Raw genomic sequence first — 21598 nt, forward strand, 5'->3', positions numbered from 1 at the left:
GCGGGGCGGGGCCAGGAGCGGCGCCCGTTGCCCCGGCGACTCTGCCCGAGTCTCGCGCGACCCGGAGGCTCTCGCGAGTCGCCGCCCGGTACGGGCCGGGCGGAAGCGGCCGCCGTGTTTACAACCCGCCGGGGCGGGGACGCGGGAGGAGCGGCGCCGGCAGCCGGACCGGGCGGTGGGGGCCGGCGGCACCGGGAGCGGTGAGCAGGCCGCCTCCGCGCCCATGTGCCCGCAGCCCCCGCCGTCCATGGAAGTGATGGAGGGGCCCCTCAACCTGGTGAGCGCGCGGCCGCGGGGAACGGGGCAGGGGGGTGGCGTCCTGTCAGCCGGTCCTGCCGCCGCTCTCGGCTCTCAGGCGGCGGCGAGTGCCCGCGGCGGGGAGGGGGTGACACCCCTCCCCTCTTACCGGTGGATAACCAGACGGAGAAGCGCGACTTGAACAGTAAATAGGGCCCTCTCCGCGCCCTCCCCCCCCCCCCCCCCCGCACCTGTTCAGGGCTTCTGCCAGGCCCTGCCGCGGCGGCACCGGGCCCTGGCCTGCCTGGAGGAGAGCAGGGCCGAGCGGCTGTCCCGGACTTGAGGCGGCTTCGGCGGCGGTGGGGGGGGACGGACGGGGGGGACGGACGGGCCTGGGCTCGCCACAGTCCGGTCCGGTGGCTGAGAGGCGGGGGAAGCGGCGGCCAGGCCGCGCAGCGGTGCCCCCCTGCTGTACGGGAGCTCCTGCAGGGCCCGCGGCTGGTGCGGCACACGGCGGGAGCTGGGCTGCTCCGTGCCGGCAGCCGCCGGGAGCACCGCGAGAGAGGAAACAAGGCAGGGGTGCGTGTAGCGGCATGTTTAGATTGGGGCGGGGGGGTGGGGTGGGGTGTGTGTTAAGTCTGGCCCAAGTTGCAAACAAGGGAAGTTTGCAAGACAAGGGAAGTTCTGGAAGGAAACGTTTAGATGACACAGGCCATATCTATGCGAGTTTAAAGAGTTTGAGAGACTTGTCAGGGCCCACTACTGTTTGGAGGCTTTTTTTAATTTCAGAAGGTGAAATGCTTTAAAATCTTAAATCGGTAATTATTCTGCTTAAACTAAATCTCAAAGGAACTTTAAATGAAACACAGATGTCTGAAAAATGCATTTTCACAAAAGCTAACCAGATTTTAAACAGCCTAAATTGGTAGGTTTCTGTCACATAGACAAGATCTAGGGTCAAGAACAGTTAATTCTCTGCTGCCGTGTAGGTTTTATCAAAGCTGTATCTTGGCTACGCCTCAGATGCTGTGATAGACAGAGCATTCCCTTAGAAAACTAGCTTTGGTCCAGCAGTCCAATTAGCCAGGAGTAGCACACCAGGAATACAGCTGTAGTGCTTCCAGGAATGAGTTTGATCCAGAAATTGTTTTACACATTGCCATGCAAACCTCAGAGACTTGTGTCCGTTTAGTTTTTAATCAAAGCTTATTTGCTCCAGCATGGCATCAGCCCTGACAAACCCTTGCCTGCTCCACACAGAGTCAGTCAGGTATTTCTGGATTGCTCTGTCTGGTTTCAGAAAGGTTTGTAAAATTGGCATTGCAGACCACCCATGGAATTAGGGCTGACAGTGTAGCAGGAAGATGGTCTATTTAGATCTGAACCGATGGTGCAGAACCACTCTGGGCATGTCTGCATCATGCTGTCTCAGAATTTTTACTCTGTATACTGGTAGCTGGATTGAAATAAGGAACAGCAGGAAGTTACAGCTCTTGTAACTTGTTGATATGATGGGTTTAAAGTCAAATACACTTGCAGCATGGTAATGCAGGAGGGATAAACTATAGCTATTTCACAGACACTGTAAAAATCTTTTTAAAAGTAAGTCTAGTGCATGAGCTTCTAAGGAGAAAATGATAATTGAATATTCACTAGTAAATGGCTGAAAGTAGCAACTCTGTGGCAGTGCAGGTATCACCAGTTAGTAGTGTTTCTTACTGAGACCACTTACTAAGGATTGTAGGAGTGACAAGAATACAACTAAAGCCTGGCTGATGATCCTCTGACCATGAGAGGAGTGTGCAGTTACCACACCTGTCTAGCAGCAGGCTCACAATAAGATCGAGACACTTCTGCATAATGGATGATACAGGAAAAAAGTTGCTTTATATAGTTTTGTACAGAAAATTATGAAGTTGCATGCGCATATGTTCCTACTCCCTTTTAAGGAGTATCCTGAAATACAAAAACTTTTCTTGAAACTGCTGCATAATATAGTCATGGATCATCTTATACAGAAAAATGACCTGTCTTTTCAGGTTGTGTCAAGCACCATGAAAATTCTTCATGACAAGAGCTTGAATGGGTACAGTACCATGGTTAGAACATGCCTACATTTTTACAAGGACATGAACAGGAGTAACTAGAGTTTTGCAAAGCTCTTCTATTCACAGTCCCTTTCTGCAGCTGAGTTTCAGATTTGCAACAACATTCAGGGAAGGTGCCAACCTCCAATATAAGAACGTTCGTTTAAGTTTTTGATACTATCCAGTGTCATGTATTTCACTTGCTTCTCCTATAAATCTCTTCTCTTGCCTAAGTCTAGTTCTGTGGATTGGAAAAGCGCAACTTTTTCTAAAGATGCCAGACCTTCAGAGAGGAGGGGAAAAAAACCAACCAAACAAAAACCCCCTGAAACTACAAAGTGGTTTTGGATACACTAATCATTAGGCTTATTTATCTGCTATCAATGACTTAAGTACAAGACATTTTCCTTCTTTCAGTATATCATGGCTTGCTAATTTTTGTGAAATTGATTTTTCTTTAGTTAAGGCTTTTCATTAGAATTTGCTATAGTTCTTGGATGTTGCTCTGTCCTGTAAAACTTGTTCATTAGTTGTGTATTTGAGCATCTAGTCTTAGTTACTGGAAAGCATGAATACTGTCCTGATTTTCCTGGGGAGCTGATCTGTCAAAAAAAAAAAAAAAGCCTTAATAGTTTTGCAGTATCCTGATGCCTCCATTTCTCTGTCAACATGTAGCACACTGACTGCACTTAATCCTTTGTATTGGTGGCTTTCAGTTATTCTTTATATATTTGACTATTGCTTAGCCTTCCAGATTACAGGTGGCATGCCATACCTTGTTGTATTCTGCTGATTTCAATTACATTCTTTTTCTACCTTCTGCAAGATACATTTCCCTCAAAATAATATTTTATCTTTATGTATCTGGGTCTTAATTAATGCCTTAAACTATCAACGATATTTCTTTTTCTTAAGTTTAATTACATTTTGGTCTCCCTAATTCACTGATTTACTTCTGTAGATGGCACTAGACAAATACTGATTTGCTTTCCAGATCTGTTTTAAAAAAAAAAAAAAATCTATAACTACAGTGGTTTTTGTTTAATGGAAGTTTTAATGGTTGACCTTCAGGTCTACTGACTTCAATGAGAAATGGACCTATCTTTTTAGAATTTGTGCTTTAGCTCTTCAGACCCCCTTTTTGTTTCCTTTTTGAAGTTATTCTTATCTTTTTGTATACCTCCTGTGCCATTGTTGCATGCTTAACAAATAATCATGCCAAGTCTAACCCCATCTTTCCTTCTTTTAACCTTTCTAGGGCTTGTGGTACAATACTAACTGCTGATTTGATTTTTCCACTCAGCTGTCCTCAAGGTATTCATTGTATCCAGTGATACTTCATTTAGGAATAAATTGAAGCAACTTTTCCAAAATCTGTTGCCATCCTCTGAGTTGTTACAGCCATGGGAAAGTGTTTTGGGACAGCTCTGATAGTTGAACATTCATTTTGTCTCTTCCTCTCCCCCCTTAGTGTACTGTATGCTTTGCAGATGGGAAGCATCATCTGATCTTGAAAGAATGGGTTAAAGCCCTGATCCTTATGCTTTTACTAATAAGGAAGCCAGTTCTTCAACCCTACAAATAAAATATTTAGGTTGTGCTGTGGAACTTAAAACTGGTATGGACTAAGTGCAGTCCCTGCACCTGCAGGCAACCATATAGTGTATATCTATCTAGTCCAGCTGAACACTTGTTTCATACATAATCCAGTGCCTCAAACTAAGACATCTCAACATTCTTTAACAGATTAAAACTTTTACTGCAAAAACATGAAGGTAAGTCTCATAAGAAAAGACGCTCTGTGCAAAAATGCAGTTTTGTGTGCTCCCTACTGTAGGGGCAATTCCTACTGCCATCTGGTTTAGGCAAAGAATTCTGATCTCACATCCAGCAATAATTTTAACCTTAGGTATAGGAGCAAAAGGTAGCAGTTAAGAAGCACAACAGCACACTGCTGACCATCAAAAGCTTGGAAGTAACACAGTAAAAATATGAGGCAAATAGTATCAACCTCAAGAAGAGACTAAAAAGGAAACTTGCTTGTTGAACAGAGTCCGACACCCAGGACTTCATAACTCTACAGATTCTACTTTAATACCTCAGTATCTTCCTATAGAATATTTGCTAAGGAACCATACCACCTTTACCTTGTGTATTCTTCCTACAGGGTAATAGCACTTTGTATGGTTTATAATAAACTACAGTCCAAAATCTGATGAATATCTATTGCCTATAAGTTTCTTGAAGTGTAAGGGACCCAGCTTGAAGAGCTGTTGTTTTGATGAAAAACAGAAAGCACAGACCAGTGGCTGGAGTGAGAATAACACACCAGAACGTATATTACAAGAATCTCATATAATGGAAGCTTTTAATATTAATGCTGTAAGCCACTGGTAGCAACCATTCCAGTGCAAGCCAATCAATGGTTTACTTTAAGAAATGGTTTAGAAGTGAGGTGAATACTACATCCACATAAGGGCAAAATAACAAGCAGAATAAATACGCAATATGGAAGTGTATGAGGAGAATAGAAAGCATGTATGAAAGTTTACCAGAGACCAAAGCATTTAAACCACATGGGCCAATGTGTTTTAGATTTAATGCCAGCCTGCACCTCTGTTATTTTGATTGGAAAAACAGGAATATTATGTTAATCTACAGAAACATCCACTGAATCCAGTTTGTTTTCTCTAATTATTTTTTTTAGTAAAGCTTAACTTAAATAGAAAGCTGCTATACTTGCTCTTCCAATCTAAAATGAAAAAAAGAGAGGTAGATGCACTCAATTCTGAATTCAAACTAGAGAAAACAAGCTTTTATGTAATAAATGTGGAAGTATCATTATATAGACATGCCTGACACAAAGTCTGTTTTTACCAGTGGTGAGAGGCCTTGGCTTGGTTTTCCCAGTAAGAACATGATCTATATGGGGCCATTCGTTTCAGTTAAGGGAAATGTAAGGTGCGAGCCTACAGAGGCAGCAGCACATCTGTCTGAGTAAAGTGACTGGAGGTGCTGAGGTGATGCATCAGATGCTCAGCTGAACAGCCAGATCAGTAATAGCCTCCTTGGAAAAGCTCAATAATGTTGTCTTCAGTCATATAACTACTATTAAAGTACAACACAAAACTGTTCCATATTGCACATATAACAACTTGCAGTAGCTCCCAGTCAAGAACATAATTAGCTAAGCTACAGGTGGTTGACAGAAGCATTATTTCCTCACTGGTATCTATGCTGTTTGGGTACCTACCAGCAGTGCCTTTCTGCCGTGTCACACTGGCATTACATGCATATCATCAAGCCATGCAGTTCAGCTCTGAGTAAGCATGCCTAACAGTTTAAAGACCCAAATGAAGCCATCTCATAGAGGCCTGAGGAGGCAGCAGACTGAAGTCATGGCTGAAGCCTTTCTGCCTCACTTGTCTGAAATTGTTGCTCCTGGAATAGTTTGTTTACTGGACCATTTGTTGTGATGATTCAGTTGTCCCTACTGAGGGGTAGCTCAGTTGCTGTAACAGCTTGAGCCATGTGGTTTAGGGCTACATATAGGAGCCCAGAATTTTTTTTTTTTTTTTATTATCAGGGCAGTGGAACTGTTCTCATTTAGCTTAGAACCTCCAGTTAGCAAGCCCTGTGTAATACCAGCTGCAGCACTGTATATGGGGACAAGAAAAGCATTACCAAAGCAGCTGAGAACTGTAGGTATACAAAATGGCTCTGACAAGCAAGCTGAAGCATTTAGTGCTTTTATCATACTAAATGGATGAAAAGCAAGAGAATGAGGTTGATTTGACTATGCAATAGGTAAAAGGATACCACACCTTAATGAAGTTGCAGGTGATCAGAGAAAGAGCTGCAACTATGCCTGTATGGGGTTTTGAAGACCACCTAACCTGAGCAGTGTGAATGTGAGTTGGTTTCATTCCAGATATCTTAATTGCCTTTGCATGGTGAGGAACTCAGATTAACCATTTTGTCTTAAATTTGGAATAGGTTGGGAACACACATATAGTCAATTAGAGCTGCTCAGTGAATTAGTGTTGGTTGGCTAAATAACTGGTTGCTTGTCTGCCCATATATTTAAATTCTAATACTATTGCTTATAAGCGAGTTGAACTTCAACACCTTTACAGTTGTGAGGAGTCTGTTAATATTGAGAATACATTCTCATGAGAGTTTCATACTTATTTTGCTCTATAGTCACACTAACCTGTAATTTACAGTTGAGTCATTGTTCTGTCAACCTTGCTAAGTACAGGCTTTCAAACACAGAAAATTGAGCTAACATGTGGCTAGTCGTCTTGGTTGAGCAGCCACAATGGCTTCTGCCATTTTTTTGTTTCTCATGCAGCCAACTCTATCTTTCTCTACAAAATACAAGGAGTATTTTTAAGGGGGCTTGCTTCTGTTGATAAAGCTACACATTACCATTTCTTTAGGCTTAGTGGCAAATATAGTCCTATTATTTAGCATAAGTTACAGTACAACTCTTTATTATTTTCATTTTTAGTGTAAATGCCTGTAAATACAAGCATTTTCCATAGTCACCCTGAGTTTTATTCATCATGACTGCACTTTTTTTTAAATAAAAAAAGTGGATGGCCATAGTTTGTTCTTGGACCTCTCAGGTCAAGTTTTCCACTTGTATTCTCTCTTCATTCCATTTTTCAATGCATACGCAGACATACGCATTCAGACCTAAGTTCACTATTTCCTGGTAAGAATGGGTTTGAAAGAGACTTCTGTACATATAGCACTGACAGAGTGTTTGTGGGGTGGAGGGAACAATGGTGCAGCACCTCATCCCAGCCTTTGTGGCCTGCTGCTGTAAACATCCACATGGAAGATACTTAGCACTCTTTTGTACAATATGGAAGCAATGCAATGTGCACTTTCTGACTCTTCCTTTCTCCAAAATACATTCTTAGAAAAACAGCCCTGTATCCTTAAGGAAACAAATCCCCAAATAGATCCCTCATCTCTCAAAAAAATACCTTCATCTTTGCTTTCAGTAGTAAGAGAGCATAGGTATTGATCCTTTCTGGCAAAGATAACTGGTATCCACAGTCCATAGCATACAATAGATGATGTTAGCAACAAACAGTGGTTTCACTTAAAACATTTACAAACTTTTGTATTAGACAGAACTTCTTTGCAGTTAGCTTTCCTCAGGCCCCATCATTTTAGCAGCTGGGTTTCCCTGCCTTCATTTGTAACTTTATTAGTAAGGCACTGTAATCTGTGCTGTATAATCATATTAAAATATATCACGTTCCAGAGCGTCCCTTACAATGAACAAAGACAGCTGTAAGCTTAACATCTTGAGCAAGGCTTTCTCCAGTGAAGAGTTGTTCCCATTAGGGGAACAAAGAAAAACAAAACATACACCAGACTATCTGTCTCAGCTACAGGAGGATTGTTGCAAATTACTGCTTTTAGGAGAGGGTAGTAGACTTACCCTATTTGAAAATGAGTAGTACTACATCCACCTCTTAAAAATATTGTAGGATCAAGCAGGTTTTTTCCTGTTACTCTCCTTTCTATAACAGCTAGCCATCAACTGGAATGATATGGGAAAAGCAGCAGCTTTTTTTTTTTTTTTTGCCCCCCCCCCCCCAAGCTAGGATCATATGGTGGTAATCCTTTAAATTGTAATGGTGCATTATCTCTAGAAAGAAAACTAGCATTTTTATTTTTTAGTTTGAGGGAGTGGTAAGAGATGTGGCAAGTGGGCCTTATAGCTTCATTTCTCATGGCCTGCAGTCACATTATTGTCTAGTTTATATTGGAAAAAAAGTTGAGTGTTAATTTTTGGGCTGCTAAGGAAAGCTCTAGGCAAAGAGGAGACCTGCATTGCTGTTTTAAAGGGTTGCTTGATTATTTTTTTATTCTGTTGCTCAGAGATTACATAGGCAATGATTTGGGCTAGTAGTTGGGTGGAAAATCTAATAGGAGCATTTCTCTGGAATAGTAGTACAAAGTTACAAATGCAGGTATCATCCCTTAACATCTCAGCTACAGTTGGAAAGTTTGAGGAAAGCTGTCTAGCTTACCTGCTTCTGTAGTTGATCCAGAGTGGTTCAAGTGACATAACAAGGCATATACAAATCCCTTAAGAACCAAATATGTTGGAGCAAGGTGAGGAAGCTTTTGAGCTTGGTCATCCTTCACTTACACCTGCTTCCTCTTACGAGAGTCAAGTTGTTGCACCTGTCCATTTGCCTACTGGGAATTCCTGCTCGTCTGGATTGGGAGGGACATCTAGAAGTAGTTGTTGACCTGCTTCCCCCCTTCAATTCCATTGCTTGTTAATAAATTATAATTATTCTTACACCACATCCTACATTTATTTCCAGCACTGCCACTGGAAGAGGAAAGAGAAATCAGATATATAAACCCACTGCAGTCATGCAGCAGCTGTTTCTGTAACGATCACAGCAGCAGGACCAAAGTCAAAGCAGCCCTGCTTGAGTCTCTTGGGAACCAGCATAGCAGCTCCAGAATTGTTGGTGTAAACACCTTCCTCTAGCATGACATCAGACCAGGGATAAACTTGAGAGCCATTTTTTTCACTTTATGATATAGGAGCAATTCTTCCATTGCCACTTTTATAAGAGGATACAGGCCCCTCTGAGTTCAAAATAGATTTGCTAACAATGGTTGGATGCTGTGTGGCTAAGTATAACTGAGCACTAAGAATAAACCAGCAGCCTAGACAAGATGTAGAAGCTTATCCATGATACATGGCTATTAAGCATCCAAGTACTTCTGTTGCAGCTTCATCACTTGCTGCTAGGAAACAGCACCACTAATTTCTTCAAACTGCTGGTGATGAATAATCTACCATGAAAATGGGAGAAATTCCTTGGTCCTTCCACAATCAACTAATTGGAACAAACACTCTCAGGGTGGAATAAATGAGCAAATATTTCCTTGTCAAGCTGGCGGGAAAACATACAAAATGAGGAATTCCTCCCCCATGACTGACTGCAAAGCACCCAGCTTTCTCACGCAAGGCTGTGCTGAAATTGATTTTTCTCTGCTGCGGTTCCTGTTGTTTCCACTGGGGAAGTCTGTTGCTCTGCATCAGAGTAAGATGGCCCAGCATCTGTATATTTTGATGTAACAGCAAGAAAGGCATTTTGACCTTGTAATCAGAGGATCCTAGCTTTTCTTTTTGCTGGCATCTCTGGGCTGTTGTTTTCCTAATTTTATTCACAGTCTAGCCCAACTTCTTCAGACTCCCTTCAGCTTCACTGGGAGTTAATTGAGAATGGAAATAATTTAATTGCTCCATCAAATAGCAACCGACTGTCCTCAGATGTTCTGCATGTGCTTAAGTGATTTGAGTAAGATCATGCTCCAGTAGTTTAAAACATATGAAAATAACCTTTGAAAACAATCAAACTCAAATTCTTATATGTAGGAACTAATAAATGGAACCAGGCCCCTGGCTTCTTGAATTGCTTTCTTAGCTCTTCTGTCTCTAGCTACCCTGTTTCCTCTTTCCATGGTTTTTTAGACCTGCCCATGCAGTTTGCAGAAGCAGCTGTATCAATACTAATTTATTGAAAAATTGTTTTGCAAGGAGCTAGCTCAGGTGTTTTTATGTCCATGACATAGCTAATTTGTAACTGGATGAGCTGCCATGAATAACCAAGGAGATGGCTCTATATGAGCTGATACCGTTTGTTCATTCCCGTGGGAAATAAGTTCATCTTTCTGGCATATGTCATTTGTAGGAGTCCATAGAAAAAGGCCATAAAATAGATGTTTTTCCAATAGAAAAACACTTCCTCTTCTGAGATTATTTAACCTCAGGGCAGAAGAAACAGGGAATGCTGACAATGCTCTGAGGATTGAATGAAGGTGAGGAAGAAGAATATAACCGAAATATTTGTTATGAAGAATCAAGGATTTGTGGGGTTTTTTTAAGAGCACTCCATATTAGCATATGAAATCAGTTTTAGAAAAGCCGAATGTCTAAATGCAGTGATACAACTGCTAGAGATTGCTTAAGAACAGCTGTTGCCCAAAAGAGTGTTTTCTGTAGAAGTCATTCTCTTCTGTGGTGTCAGAGCTGCTAAAATTCTGGTAGAAAATAGAACTTACCGTGACACTGTAGGCGATAAGTCAACTTGGAGGACAAAGATGACAAAGAAATTGACCTGCATTTTGGAACTTATTTTTTAAATGGATGTTAGTATAGGTATCATGTTAGTCCTGATAGAATCATGTTACCGTCCTGTTTGATTCTCTGACCTTCGATTCTTCTACCAAGACTGCAGGAGACAGAGAAAAGTGTAATTCCATAAGGCCTGTAGGGAACCAGCTGTTCTAACATCTTCGGACATGGACAAATGCACTCATTTGTATGTTGATCCTGGAACATGCTTAAGTGAGTTGGTGACTTATATTCACCAAAATCTGAAGTCTGACATGTTTTATGCCTTTATTTGGGTGAAGGGAGGGAATAGAGAATTTGTATGGGTCAGAGACAGAATTACAGGGACAGATTTAAGGCTTTCAGCTCTGTTTCCCCTACAGGTTCAGTCAGTATGGATTTGGTAAAGGCTTTCTTGAGAAACAGTAATCTTAAACAATGAAACAGGCAAACACTTTCTTCAGATTAATAAGTGTCTTGTGTTATTTCAGAGAGTCAGTGCCCTGTACCTGTTTACTTCAAACTCAACATGTAGTAAAGCAGTCATGAATAGTCTGTGTTACTGACGGTCTTGCCAGTTGGTGATTGTAGCCTTTCATATTACACAGCTTGTCTTGGAGGAAGGACCATAAAATTCATGTCTGGTAGTAATGACAAAAGGACTTGCTTTCATGAATGTTGCAGTGTTGGTTACGCAATACTGTTGCTCACTGAGCATATGCAAATACTTGCATCAATTGCTTGCTTTCAGCAACATCCTTAGTCTACCTTAGCGGCTCAGAAATACTAGTATACACTTAACTGTTGTACAGCAACAACGTGACTTTGATATCTTTAACTATGGCTGTGCTGCTTCCATTAATTGGTATAAGCTGCAAACAAAAAACCAAAGATCTTTTGCAATTTCTTTACCCAAGAGGCAAAGCCTCTTGGGCATGGGGCAGCAGAAAATGTCAAACCAGCTGGAAGCTGTAACATAACTCAAATATCTTGCATTCTGCTAGGTAAATTGGTCCTAAATACTTACAGCTTCTCATAACTTCTTATGGCCTACTGGTCTTTTTACACGACTACAATAAATGCCTGCCTGTAAAGGAGAACGTGCACTTTCTCAGGAACAGCTTCAAAAGGATTTTGTTGTGTATGCACCATCTTTGCTGCATTAACAAACTTCAGTTCTTACCTGTACAGTACAGATTCTTGTAAGGTAGTATTAAAGAAGAAATCAAATTATAAAGCTTGGAAGGGAGTGGGAGATCTGAACCTAAAAGCTTGAGAATTGGAATCAGTACAGGTTTCTTAGATGTACCGATTACTTTTAAAACAGGTATAACTATTTGCCGGTTAACCCTCATTGATGTAATGCTCTTTTTATTTTAAGGCTCACCAGCAGAGCAGAAAAGCAGACCGTTTGTTGGCAGCAGGGAAATATGAAGAAGCAATTTCTTGTCACAAAAAAGCTGCTGGTGAGTAGGTATTTCTCACATTCCAGCTCTTAAAATCAGTTTCTAGATTTGCGTGTTTCATATAAGTAGAATATCTAGTTACTTGCAAAACTTTTATTCTTAAAATGTGAATTTGTTTTTCAGTCCAGATCAAGCAGCCTTTCGAAAACTTTTTTTCTAATATGAGCAGCTAAAGTCAGACGTTTCCAAAGTTGTTTTGATTGGGGGTGGTTATCACTGTGAAGGCAGTTCTTGACTCAAGATGAAGCCAACACCTTGTGTCATGCACAAACTGCAGTTGGGGACCTGCTGTAAGCCAGTTTCACTTTACACTTTGTATTTTCTTCACTGCTTTCATAGCTGAAGTCACCTGCTTTCTCTGTTGATAAAGGAAATACTTAGACAAATGTTTGCTTACAAATTTTACTTACTTCCCTTTCCTAATGTCTGAATCAAGACAGCTAAGAACAGGTGATGAGCTCAGCTGTCCCAGAACTCAAGCAAAACAGCAGATTGCATCGCAGGCCTTGATGCTGCGATTGACAGCCTCTCCTAAGTGAGACTTTGTGCATTTACCTGTCCATTTAACTAGTCATGCTTAATTATTTGTGTTGGAGTCTGTCAGCTGTCTGACAGTGCGGCAACTGCTTGGCAGAATAAGAAAGAGGAGGTCTTAATTGGTGCAACAAGTAGGACATTTCCAGTGACAGGGCTTGTGTGGAGACAAAATAAGTGGCTACTCCGAACATCGTAACCTAGATACCAGGCATTCTCACTTTCCATTCATAAGTACTAGAAAACCCCATAAAATGAGAAACTGATAGTTTCTTTGGTATTTATGAATACTCAGAGCAATGAGGGATAGCACTTGCATTCTAATATGCAGACTTCTTTTTGGTTTCTTTCACTTCATATACCAAGACAAAACCCAGAAATGCATTGAATGTTTCTTGCTTTTCTTCGTCTGATGATTCTATGCCATTATCTTACATCCTTCTGAATTTGGTTAAGAATTTCTTATACCTTGTCATTTTCAGCACTAGCAAGATATGCTCAAAGTCTAAAGTGCTGCTCTGACTCTAAGCCAGCACATTTTCTGGTTTGGAGGGGAAGTTAATTAAAAAAGCGGGGAACTACAACTATACCTCTTCATCAAGAATATAATTAAAAAGCATGACTTCATAATACTGGTGTGCCATGGGCGAGAGGATTTTACTTACCACATTTTGTCTTAAAATGCTTGTATGTTAAAAGTCTGGTCCTTAGCTGTGTTTCTTCCCTTCACGACAAAGTTGTTGTTCTGGGACTTTCTCAAAGTGGCTGCTGTCCTCCTCTGAAAAACAAATTGGAATAACCTGAGCCAACAGGATGCCATGGGAAGGGTGTAGCGTGTATTACATGATCTTACAGTAATTTTTTCAGACTTTTGAAAAACAGCAGGTGTTTCCAGCCACTGTAACGTGGTAAATACTTTGCCTCTGGACTGCTGCTTTTATATGGGGATTCAGAATACAGAAAGTCTGAAGCCTTTTCTTAGCTTTTATGGAAACGTTCAGGTTTTGTAACCCTGTCCTAAGTGTTTATCAATTTTCTTTCCTGCAGCATACCTTACAGACGCTATGAAGCTGACCCAGTCAGAGCAGGTGAGAGCAAAGTGCAGCAGATGCCAGAATCAGCCATAGCTCTGTTGTGTGCCTGTGTGTCATATTGTGCCCTGACTCATCGTACCCCTCTTGGGCGTTAGCCTCTGCATAGTTTTCTGAACCCATGGCAACTGCACCAGGAGTTTTAGAAGTGCAGTGACGCTAGTCTTCCTTGAGAGTTTTTCCAAGATTACATGGAGCAGGGACAAGAGAACTACTAACCCATCCGAGGGTTCTCCAGCAATGGTTTCTAGTCTGCAAGGCATCTTCAAGTAGGTGATAAAACTGGTTTCATACTTAACTTTTGCTGTGAGGCACTTAGGCTGTTTTGCTGAGACACAAAGCTGAGCATCTCATCTACACTCTGTAATTTTGGTTTTATTCATCCCGACTAGGGATCTCCAGAACAACAGCCCTACACCTTTCCTTATTCATTGCACAAATCTATCTGTGAATGTAGTAGTGTAGTCTGCTCAGCACTTCTGTAGCAGCACGCTTTGAGTTTAGCCAATATTATCAAAGCAAATAACCCTTGGAGATCGGACATCTGTCTTTCCTCCAAAGAGTCATTCTTGTAGAAAAATGGTAGTCTCTTACCCAGGTGGTTCCTGTGAGTTATTAACCACCTTGCCACCCCCTTCATTAAATACAGCTGAATCATTTGAGACCGTGTCTGGCCTTGTAGCACTTTTCTGCTTAATGTTGGGTGTTATTAATATGGCTACACAGATACCATCACAGAAGCATACAGATAGTTTGTATTAGTTAGCTAAAGTGTGGCTGTGCGTGCCAAGTGAATCTCTTCCTTCTTGGTGTGTTGGTCCTAGGTCAGTTAAACTCCTAGTGCCTCTGCTCAGAGGTATTGTAGCCTAGTCAGTGACTTAAAAACAAAAACCAACCAAACAAAAAGACCAAATGTTAACTCACTCCTTCACAATACCAGGAGTTATGGTAAATTTGGGTGACATATCTGAATCTGTTGCATTGTAGAAGCAGAGAGCACTTCTTGTTGGATTTAGTATCTGAATAACAAAAGCTCCTCCCCCTCCCTCGGGCATGCCGTGGTGCTGTTTATGTAAATATTTACATGCATGTAACTTTACGTGTGTGAATATTCAGGTGGGATTAGGGATCACCAATTAAATTGTTTAATCTTGTTCTTACTCAGGCTCAGCTATCACTGGAATTACAAAGGGATAGTCACATGAAACAGTTACTGCTCATCCAGGAGAGGTGGAAAAGGGCAAAGAGGGAGGAAAAGCTGAAAGCCCAGCAGAATGCTGACAAGGAAATAGCCGCACACCTTCAGACTTCTTATAAGCCATCTGCTGAAGACTCTGATGATCAAAACATATTGGTTCCTGTTACTCAGAAATACAGCCCTTCCACGGAGAAACATCCACAGGATATTCAGGGTGTCTTTGACAGGGACCCGGATACACTATTATTTCTACTTCAGAAAAAAAAGGAGCCGGTGGAAGCATGTATTGGGAGTAAAGCTCCAAAAGATGACAAAACAATAATAGAAGAGCAGGCAACCAAAATTGCAGATTTGAAACGGCACATAGAATTTCTTGTAGCTGAAAATGAGAGATTAAGGAGAGAGAATAAGCAGTTAAAAGCAGAAAGAGCTAGACTCCAAAAATCTCCGGTAGACAAGGAGTTGGATGTAGATGCTGACTTTGTCGAGAAGTCAGAGTTGTGGGGCCTGCAGCAACACTCAGAAACTACTTCTTCAGCTGCAACTTGGCAGAAGTTTGCGACAACTGCTGGGAAGGCAAAGGACATTCCAATACCCAGCCTTCCCCCCCTGGACATCCCGTCCCCGGAACTCCCTCTGCTGGAACTCTCCGAAGATATACTGAAAGGACTGATGAATAGTTAAAAAACAGGAAAAGTGCTCAATGTAGTTACCCAAACTTAAGAAAAGGGAAAACCACCAGGACAATGGTGATCTGAGGGCAGAAACATCTAACACAATCCTACTGTTGGAGAAAAGGCATTAAAGCAACTTTGTTACTGTGAAATACACATCATATCTGATCTACTTCATAAAAGTTAAAGGTACCATAACTGGTATAAGATGGCAAGCTCTTTAGTCTTTCTCCCAATGTTTCAAACCAAATGACTGCCTGGAGAATGTTTCAAGTAACACAATCCTTCAGGGTTTTAAAGTATGCTATATGTAATAGTTATCTATAATGCCATAAATGATGGTGCAGAACCTAACTGTTATGGTTGCCAGTTGGCTGCCACTTCATATTGAAAAATGCTTTCTAGCATGAATTTAAACTGTGCATTTCATTATGCATAACTTTGTTAATTCAGATACAGTGCAATTTATACACCTCCTAGATGGATTTATGTGCCACGCTCGATACTCCTGACCATGTTAACCTCAAGTCAGGAGAGATTTTAATTTCCATTCTATGAAGGAACCAACTTACTAGTTCTGTTGACGAGTTTTTTTGGGTTATCTGTTTACATAACTAATCAGGGTGCATTGAATCTAGCTATTGGTTTCTGTATAAAGTGACATTGTTTAAAAAAGAAAAATCTATACGTAAGGAAAAATACCCTTTTTGTTTTCAGTGATGCATGAATGGAAGTAATTCTAGCTGGCAGTATTTGATTGAAAAAGAAATTGTTTACAGCTTAACCTGATTCAAAAAGGATATGAAAATAAAAACCAAGGTGTTCTGACACTAAACGTGTGTTAAATCTCTACAGATGTTGCAGAGTATAAAAAACAAATTAAGAGTTATGCTAACAGCGTTAGTACACACGTACAGCTCAACTTCTGTGTTCATCATCCAGCAAATACGGGACAGCTGGGATGAATTCAGAGGGCCTTGCCTATACATGAAGTGACTTGGCTAATAGCTGGCTTCTAACACCTACAGAGCGCTGAAGCGTCAGAGGAAGCAGCACTGTGGTTTTGCTCGGGGACAGGCTACCTGGAGCTGAACGAAGCCTGCCGCCAGAGCTGTGCGCACCCATTCAGGATTTTGGTTTCTGAGGAGGGCAGTGCAGCCCTCCTCGCACTCAGCCCCTTTCAGCATGGGTCAGCCCGTGCCCTGCCCCAGGGCGTTAGCCAGCCCTAACCCTGGCACTCCAGTGTTACCTGAACCCAGGCTTTCCCAAGGGGGTGTGTTGTGATGTGTAGTGGAGGCATTAGTTAACTTTAGCTGTTACTGATTAATGAAAAGTGTTAAGTGTTCCAAGCTACCCCATTTTAAGTTATTCTTGCACTGTTACAAGGTAAGCTTGCTTTCTAAGGGTACATTTTTCTTCCAGAACAGACTTGGAAGTGCAGCAAGAACACCTCACTGCTGTGCAAACTCTCCTGTTACCTTTGTATACGTGGTGTCTCCTGTGCTTGCTTGAAGGAGAGTAGGGACTGGAGGCTAGAAAAAGCCTAGGGAGACAAAGGTAAGACAAGTTCATTAGAGGAGGTCCCTTGCTCTGAATTGTAGCAGGAAACTAATCTTGCTGGGGAAAAAAAAGTTATTTTTCAGTTGCAGCAGTTTAGCACATGACCCTGCAGAACAGCTGCGAGGAGGTAACCTCTTCCAGGTCAGCCCCGGCTTGCTGCTCCCACAAAAGGGCAAGTTACATCTCCGCTGTCACCTGCCTGCCTGGCCGTTACAGGTGGCAAGGCAGTGGAGCATAGTGTTTCTATTCATGTAAGTAAAGCAAAGAAAATCGTATGTGCTCCCAAGAAGGAAATAAAATTATTTAAGCACCTATCTCATGTTACTGCCAGGGATGATAGCCCAGGGCTGTTAGCTACAGACAGACATTTCAGCTGTCTCTGCAAGCAGCAGCTATAGGAGGAGGAAGCAATTTTTAGCTTGGCTACCTTTGCTGAAGAGTCAGGATTCTTTAGAGGGGGAATAGGGGAATTGCAAGCTCTACCTTCTGTTTTTAAGACTAAACTGTCCCTTTGTATATAGCTGCATAAACAAAACACCAGATCTGAAGGAAGCTGCTTCTCTGTAGGAAGATAGCCAAGTAGGGGCAAAACTCCACGCTGCTACTTTTGAAAGTGTTGTTAAAACTTTTCTCTCTCCTGCAGTGCAAACGTTTGTTTGTTCTTGCGCTCTGCCTACTCAACACATGACTGCTGCTGAAATCAGACTCCAGGCAGCATGGCTTAGCACAAGAGGTTTCTGCTCCCATGAGTGATGCGGAAAGGAGAATGGGTGCAACGTTCCCTTTAATAGGATAGGAGCACTGAGCTGCAGTAGAAGCACTGCTAGCGTTACTGCCAGCGTTACACAGGCCCCATGAAGGTGATGTGGCAAGCTGAGTATTTCTGTGTAATACAGAGACCGTCCTAGAGCTGGAGCAGGCGGTACCTGTAAAGAGTCAGACCACGGCCTAGTGAACAACAGAGGAAGGAGAGCCCTAGCACTGCCAGCTTCTTCTTTCCCTCCCTTCCAGGCAGCAGCACGGTCAGCCAGCCACAAAGCCTACAGAAAGACAGGTATGTGGGAGCAGGTAGGATCACCCCTTTCAGCAACAGCACGGGATGTTTATAAAACATCCTATAGCTGAGAATCTATTGAGTAATGACTTTTGCTTATAAATTTCTTTACATTCCAGGGAAAAAGCTACATGTATGAAATAAGATGAACTATTTTAATTTTTCCGAGTAAGGAATTCTTCAGTCTGAATTCAGAGCTAAGCAATTACACAGTCCGTTTAAAGAATGAAAGGTTGTCTGGAGAATACTCACCACTAGAGGACAAGTTTTATAGCTATATAGTGATCCATCTAAGGAAATTCTTCTCCAGTGTCTGTCAGCAATTGGTTTCTGCCCCAACAATTTAAAACTGTTTTAAATGATTATTGCCTTTCAGCTTGTTTGAGTTCTGGCGTGGTGAAATGACACCCAGACACACCCGGCTTTCCTTCCCCGCACCTCTGGCGGAGTCGGCATTATGGTTTACGCTCCCTTCCTCCCAGCGATAGCTATTTTTTTCCCCCTTTCCTCTACCGCCTGCTGCACAAGATGGAGTTGCCAGCCCGGAGCGGAGGTGCCGGGTAGCCGCGGGCCGGGCCGGGCCGGGCCGAGCCGTGCCGGGGCAGCGGAGCGGCAGGTTGCCTCTCTCCGGAGCGTTTGGTTGCCGCCGGCCGCCACCTGGTGGAACTCAACTCACCGGCTCCTTCCCCAAGGCTTCCAAGGATAACGAAAAGGGGCAGTGTGTGAATACTGTGCAGAACGTAAGCAGCTTTGCGTGAACTACAGCAGCAACAGCAAAGTGGTAAGTTATCGGTGGTCACACAGCGTGTAAGCAAAGCCTGGCACGGTACGTGGAAAGATTCCCACGGGCGGTAAGCCTGATCTGATTGTTTTATACTCGACAGAGCTAAAAACTTCTGTGGTCCGTTATTTCAAAGTGTCTCACCAAGAACCAATTTTAAACATGTGTCCAGACACTGACTTCTATTTGTAGGCTTCGCTTTACCGCAGAAACCACTCTTGTCTTGGAACACAGAAATATTATCCCTGTTGTATATAGCCAACATATGCTTTGCAAAAAGAAATTGTAATTACCCAATCTCTGGCTCTGTCTCCACAAAAGGAGGAACCAAAGAAAGGCAAGTGGGAAGCAACGTGGAGTCTCTTGAGAATAAGATCTGCAGACTGCACTGCCGGTTGCTACTTACAATGACAGCTAAAACCAAAACAATACATTTTGGTTTTATATAAAGGGAAAAGGGGATCTTGGGACCTCTTCCTCCGAGAGCATTTCCGTTTTCAGGAACGCTGGCCTTGAACTCCTTCCTGCTCTCCTGTCAGCAGCAGCTCCTTAGCCATCTGCAATTCCTGTTGACCTGCTTTCAGCGGTGGGGACTACCCCTCATTTAGGCTCCCTTTCCCACAAAAGGTTGGACCAGATGATCTTTCGAGGTCCCTTCCAACCTGGGCTGTTCTATGGTTCTACGGAAGCAGGCTCGCTAGCAAAATAGATGGGGAAAAGCAAGGACAGCCACAACAGCTGATAAAATCCATTACTGAATTGGACTAAAAATACAGTAGAAAACAAAAGGAATCGGTCAAACTGTGCAAAAGTACTCAGAGCATTAGTGTGGCTGCCACAAATCAGGTACAGGCTGGACAGTATTTACCAGACCTTTCTGCCTGAGCCTGTGGCCCGTGGAGTTCAACTGTATAAAAAGAAGTTCATTGCTCCCTAAAGACTCAGAGCTATGGCCATCTTTTCCGCCACCTCCTTTCTCTCCCATGTTTGTTTTACCAGAAGTAACCTAAACTTACCAGGCTTTCTGTCTTGTAATCATTTGAAGTGTTCCCTCAGGCCCATTTGCTGCAGGAGTTAAGGTATTATTGAGATCAAACAATATGAAATCCTTAGAGCTGTGAAAATACAGGATTTCCTGCCTCAGAGCTACTAAACCCCACTCTTTAATTCCACTAAGGAAGCACAGAGCTACGATAAAACCACATGCCCAGGGACTGGAAAAAGAAACAGGCGTCCGTGTGAAGAATATATTGTATTGGTATGGTTGGAAGGTACCAGAAGCGTTCACTTTGAAACGTAACAGTAAAAATCCTTCAGTCAACCACTTAGCTTTAGAAAGGCCCATGTTTAAAATGCAACTGTTTGCATACAATACATCAGGTAAAACATGTCTTCAGCTTGCTGTGAGGCAAGATTTTCCTACTCGCTATATATAGATCGTAACTTCCTTTTCAAAGCCTACGAGAACAAATGAAAAAAGTACAGAGGTTAGTTTGTGTGTGCTGCTAACACTACAGATCATTTGCTCCTTGGTCAGAGTTTCCTCGGCCGCCCTGCTGAGATGGAAAGAAAGGGACGCGGCGGTGGACACCGCATCAGAGGAGCCGCCGCGCCACCGAGCGCTCCCCTGCCCTCCTGGGGCACACGTATCATGGGAACACAAAGACGGAGAAGGAGAAGTGGCACTCCTGCTAACAAAGCGCAAGTCAAAAGGTGGAAAGCAGGAGCACAGCGGAGAGCTGACAGTGGTGGAGGCAGAGCTGGGGGTTAGGAGGGGAAAGCACAGCAAAGCCTCAGTCCGGGAGTCTCAACAGGGAGAGGCAGCTTGTCCAGCGCAGATGTGGGGGAGAGCACAAACATCCTGCTCAGGAAAGCAGCAGAACAGGGCGACGGTGGCTGTGGAAGGAGGAAGGAAGGGAAATTCCCAGTTACGGGCGCAGGGCGGGGAAGGCTGTCAGCTGTGAGAGCAGGAGAGGGCTTGACAGGATGTCACGGGAGAGGGTACGAACAAAATTACCACCTACCGAAAAGGTCAGAGAGCATGAGAAATGTAGTGCTGATCAGATGGGGGTTCGGTTTACACAGAGATCTGAGCAATTTCCGTGAAGCTGGAAGAGCAGAATAAATACGCTTTAAAATGAGATTGTTATAATCCCTACGTCTGACCTGTGTAACAGGGACCACGGTTTCACTGCCGGCAATTCCAGCAATCCAGTGACTTCTGTTTCAGCTAAACCATATACACAACCAGCCATCCATGCTGAAATACTTCAGGTCATAGCAGCCCTGCTTTCTTCTTTGCTTACTACTTACTCTTCATTAGTTACCTCTACGGTTACAATAGGAAGAAAATTGTCGTGGTCATTTACTGTGCAACAGCGCAGTGGAAGCAGATGATGATAAGGAGCTGGAAAGGGGCAAGGGAAGGAGGGGGTGTGTGGAGAGCAGGGCTTGCAGTTTCCATGACTTTGAGACGTGAGCTTTCAAAGGACAGAAAAAAAAGAGAGGAAGAGTTTCATGGAGAGCATAGCAGATCAAGACAGCTTGGTCTCTATAGGAAGAGAAGACAGAGGATGACACGGTACTTCATATTCTTGTTCTAGGTGTTGACAGTGTTTCTGCACTCAGCTTCAGCTGATCTCACCAAATACTTTTGGCTACAATAAAATAGTTAAGATTGTACACCAGAAAACCTCCTGAAGAGTCTTTAGGAAAGGAGGATGGGAAAAACATGCCCAGTAACGCCTTG

At 42.8% G+C, this 21598-nt stretch overlaps 1 protein-coding gene across 2 annotated transcripts; it reads left to right on the plus strand.

The window, feature by feature from the left end:
- The first annotated feature begins 205 nt into the window (after positions 1-205).
- Positions 206-16283, plus strand: NRBF2 (nuclear receptor binding factor 2). 2 transcript variants are annotated; one of them, XM_050899048.1, is made up of 4 exons: positions 206-277; positions 11873-11957; positions 13539-13579; positions 14748-16283. In XM_050899048.1, exons 1-4 carry the CDS (start codon positions 224-226, stop codon positions 15462-15464), a joined length of 897 nt encoding a protein of 298 aa, XP_050755005.1. In that variant the 5' UTR covers positions 206-223; the 3' UTR covers positions 15465-16283. The 2 variants fall into 2 exon arrangements, with proteins under 2 accessions (XP_050755005.1, XP_050755006.1); XM_050899049.1 differs by lacking the exon at positions 206-277 and adding an exon at positions 10191-10247.
- Positions 16284-21598: the final 5315 nt, after the last annotated feature.

The sequence above is a fragment of the Gymnogyps californianus genome, chromosome 6, assembly GCF_018139145.2.
Source record: "Gymnogyps californianus isolate 813 chromosome 6, ASM1813914v2, whole genome shotgun sequence".
Lineage (NCBI taxonomy): Eukaryota > Metazoa > Chordata > Aves > Accipitriformes > Cathartidae > Gymnogyps > Gymnogyps californianus.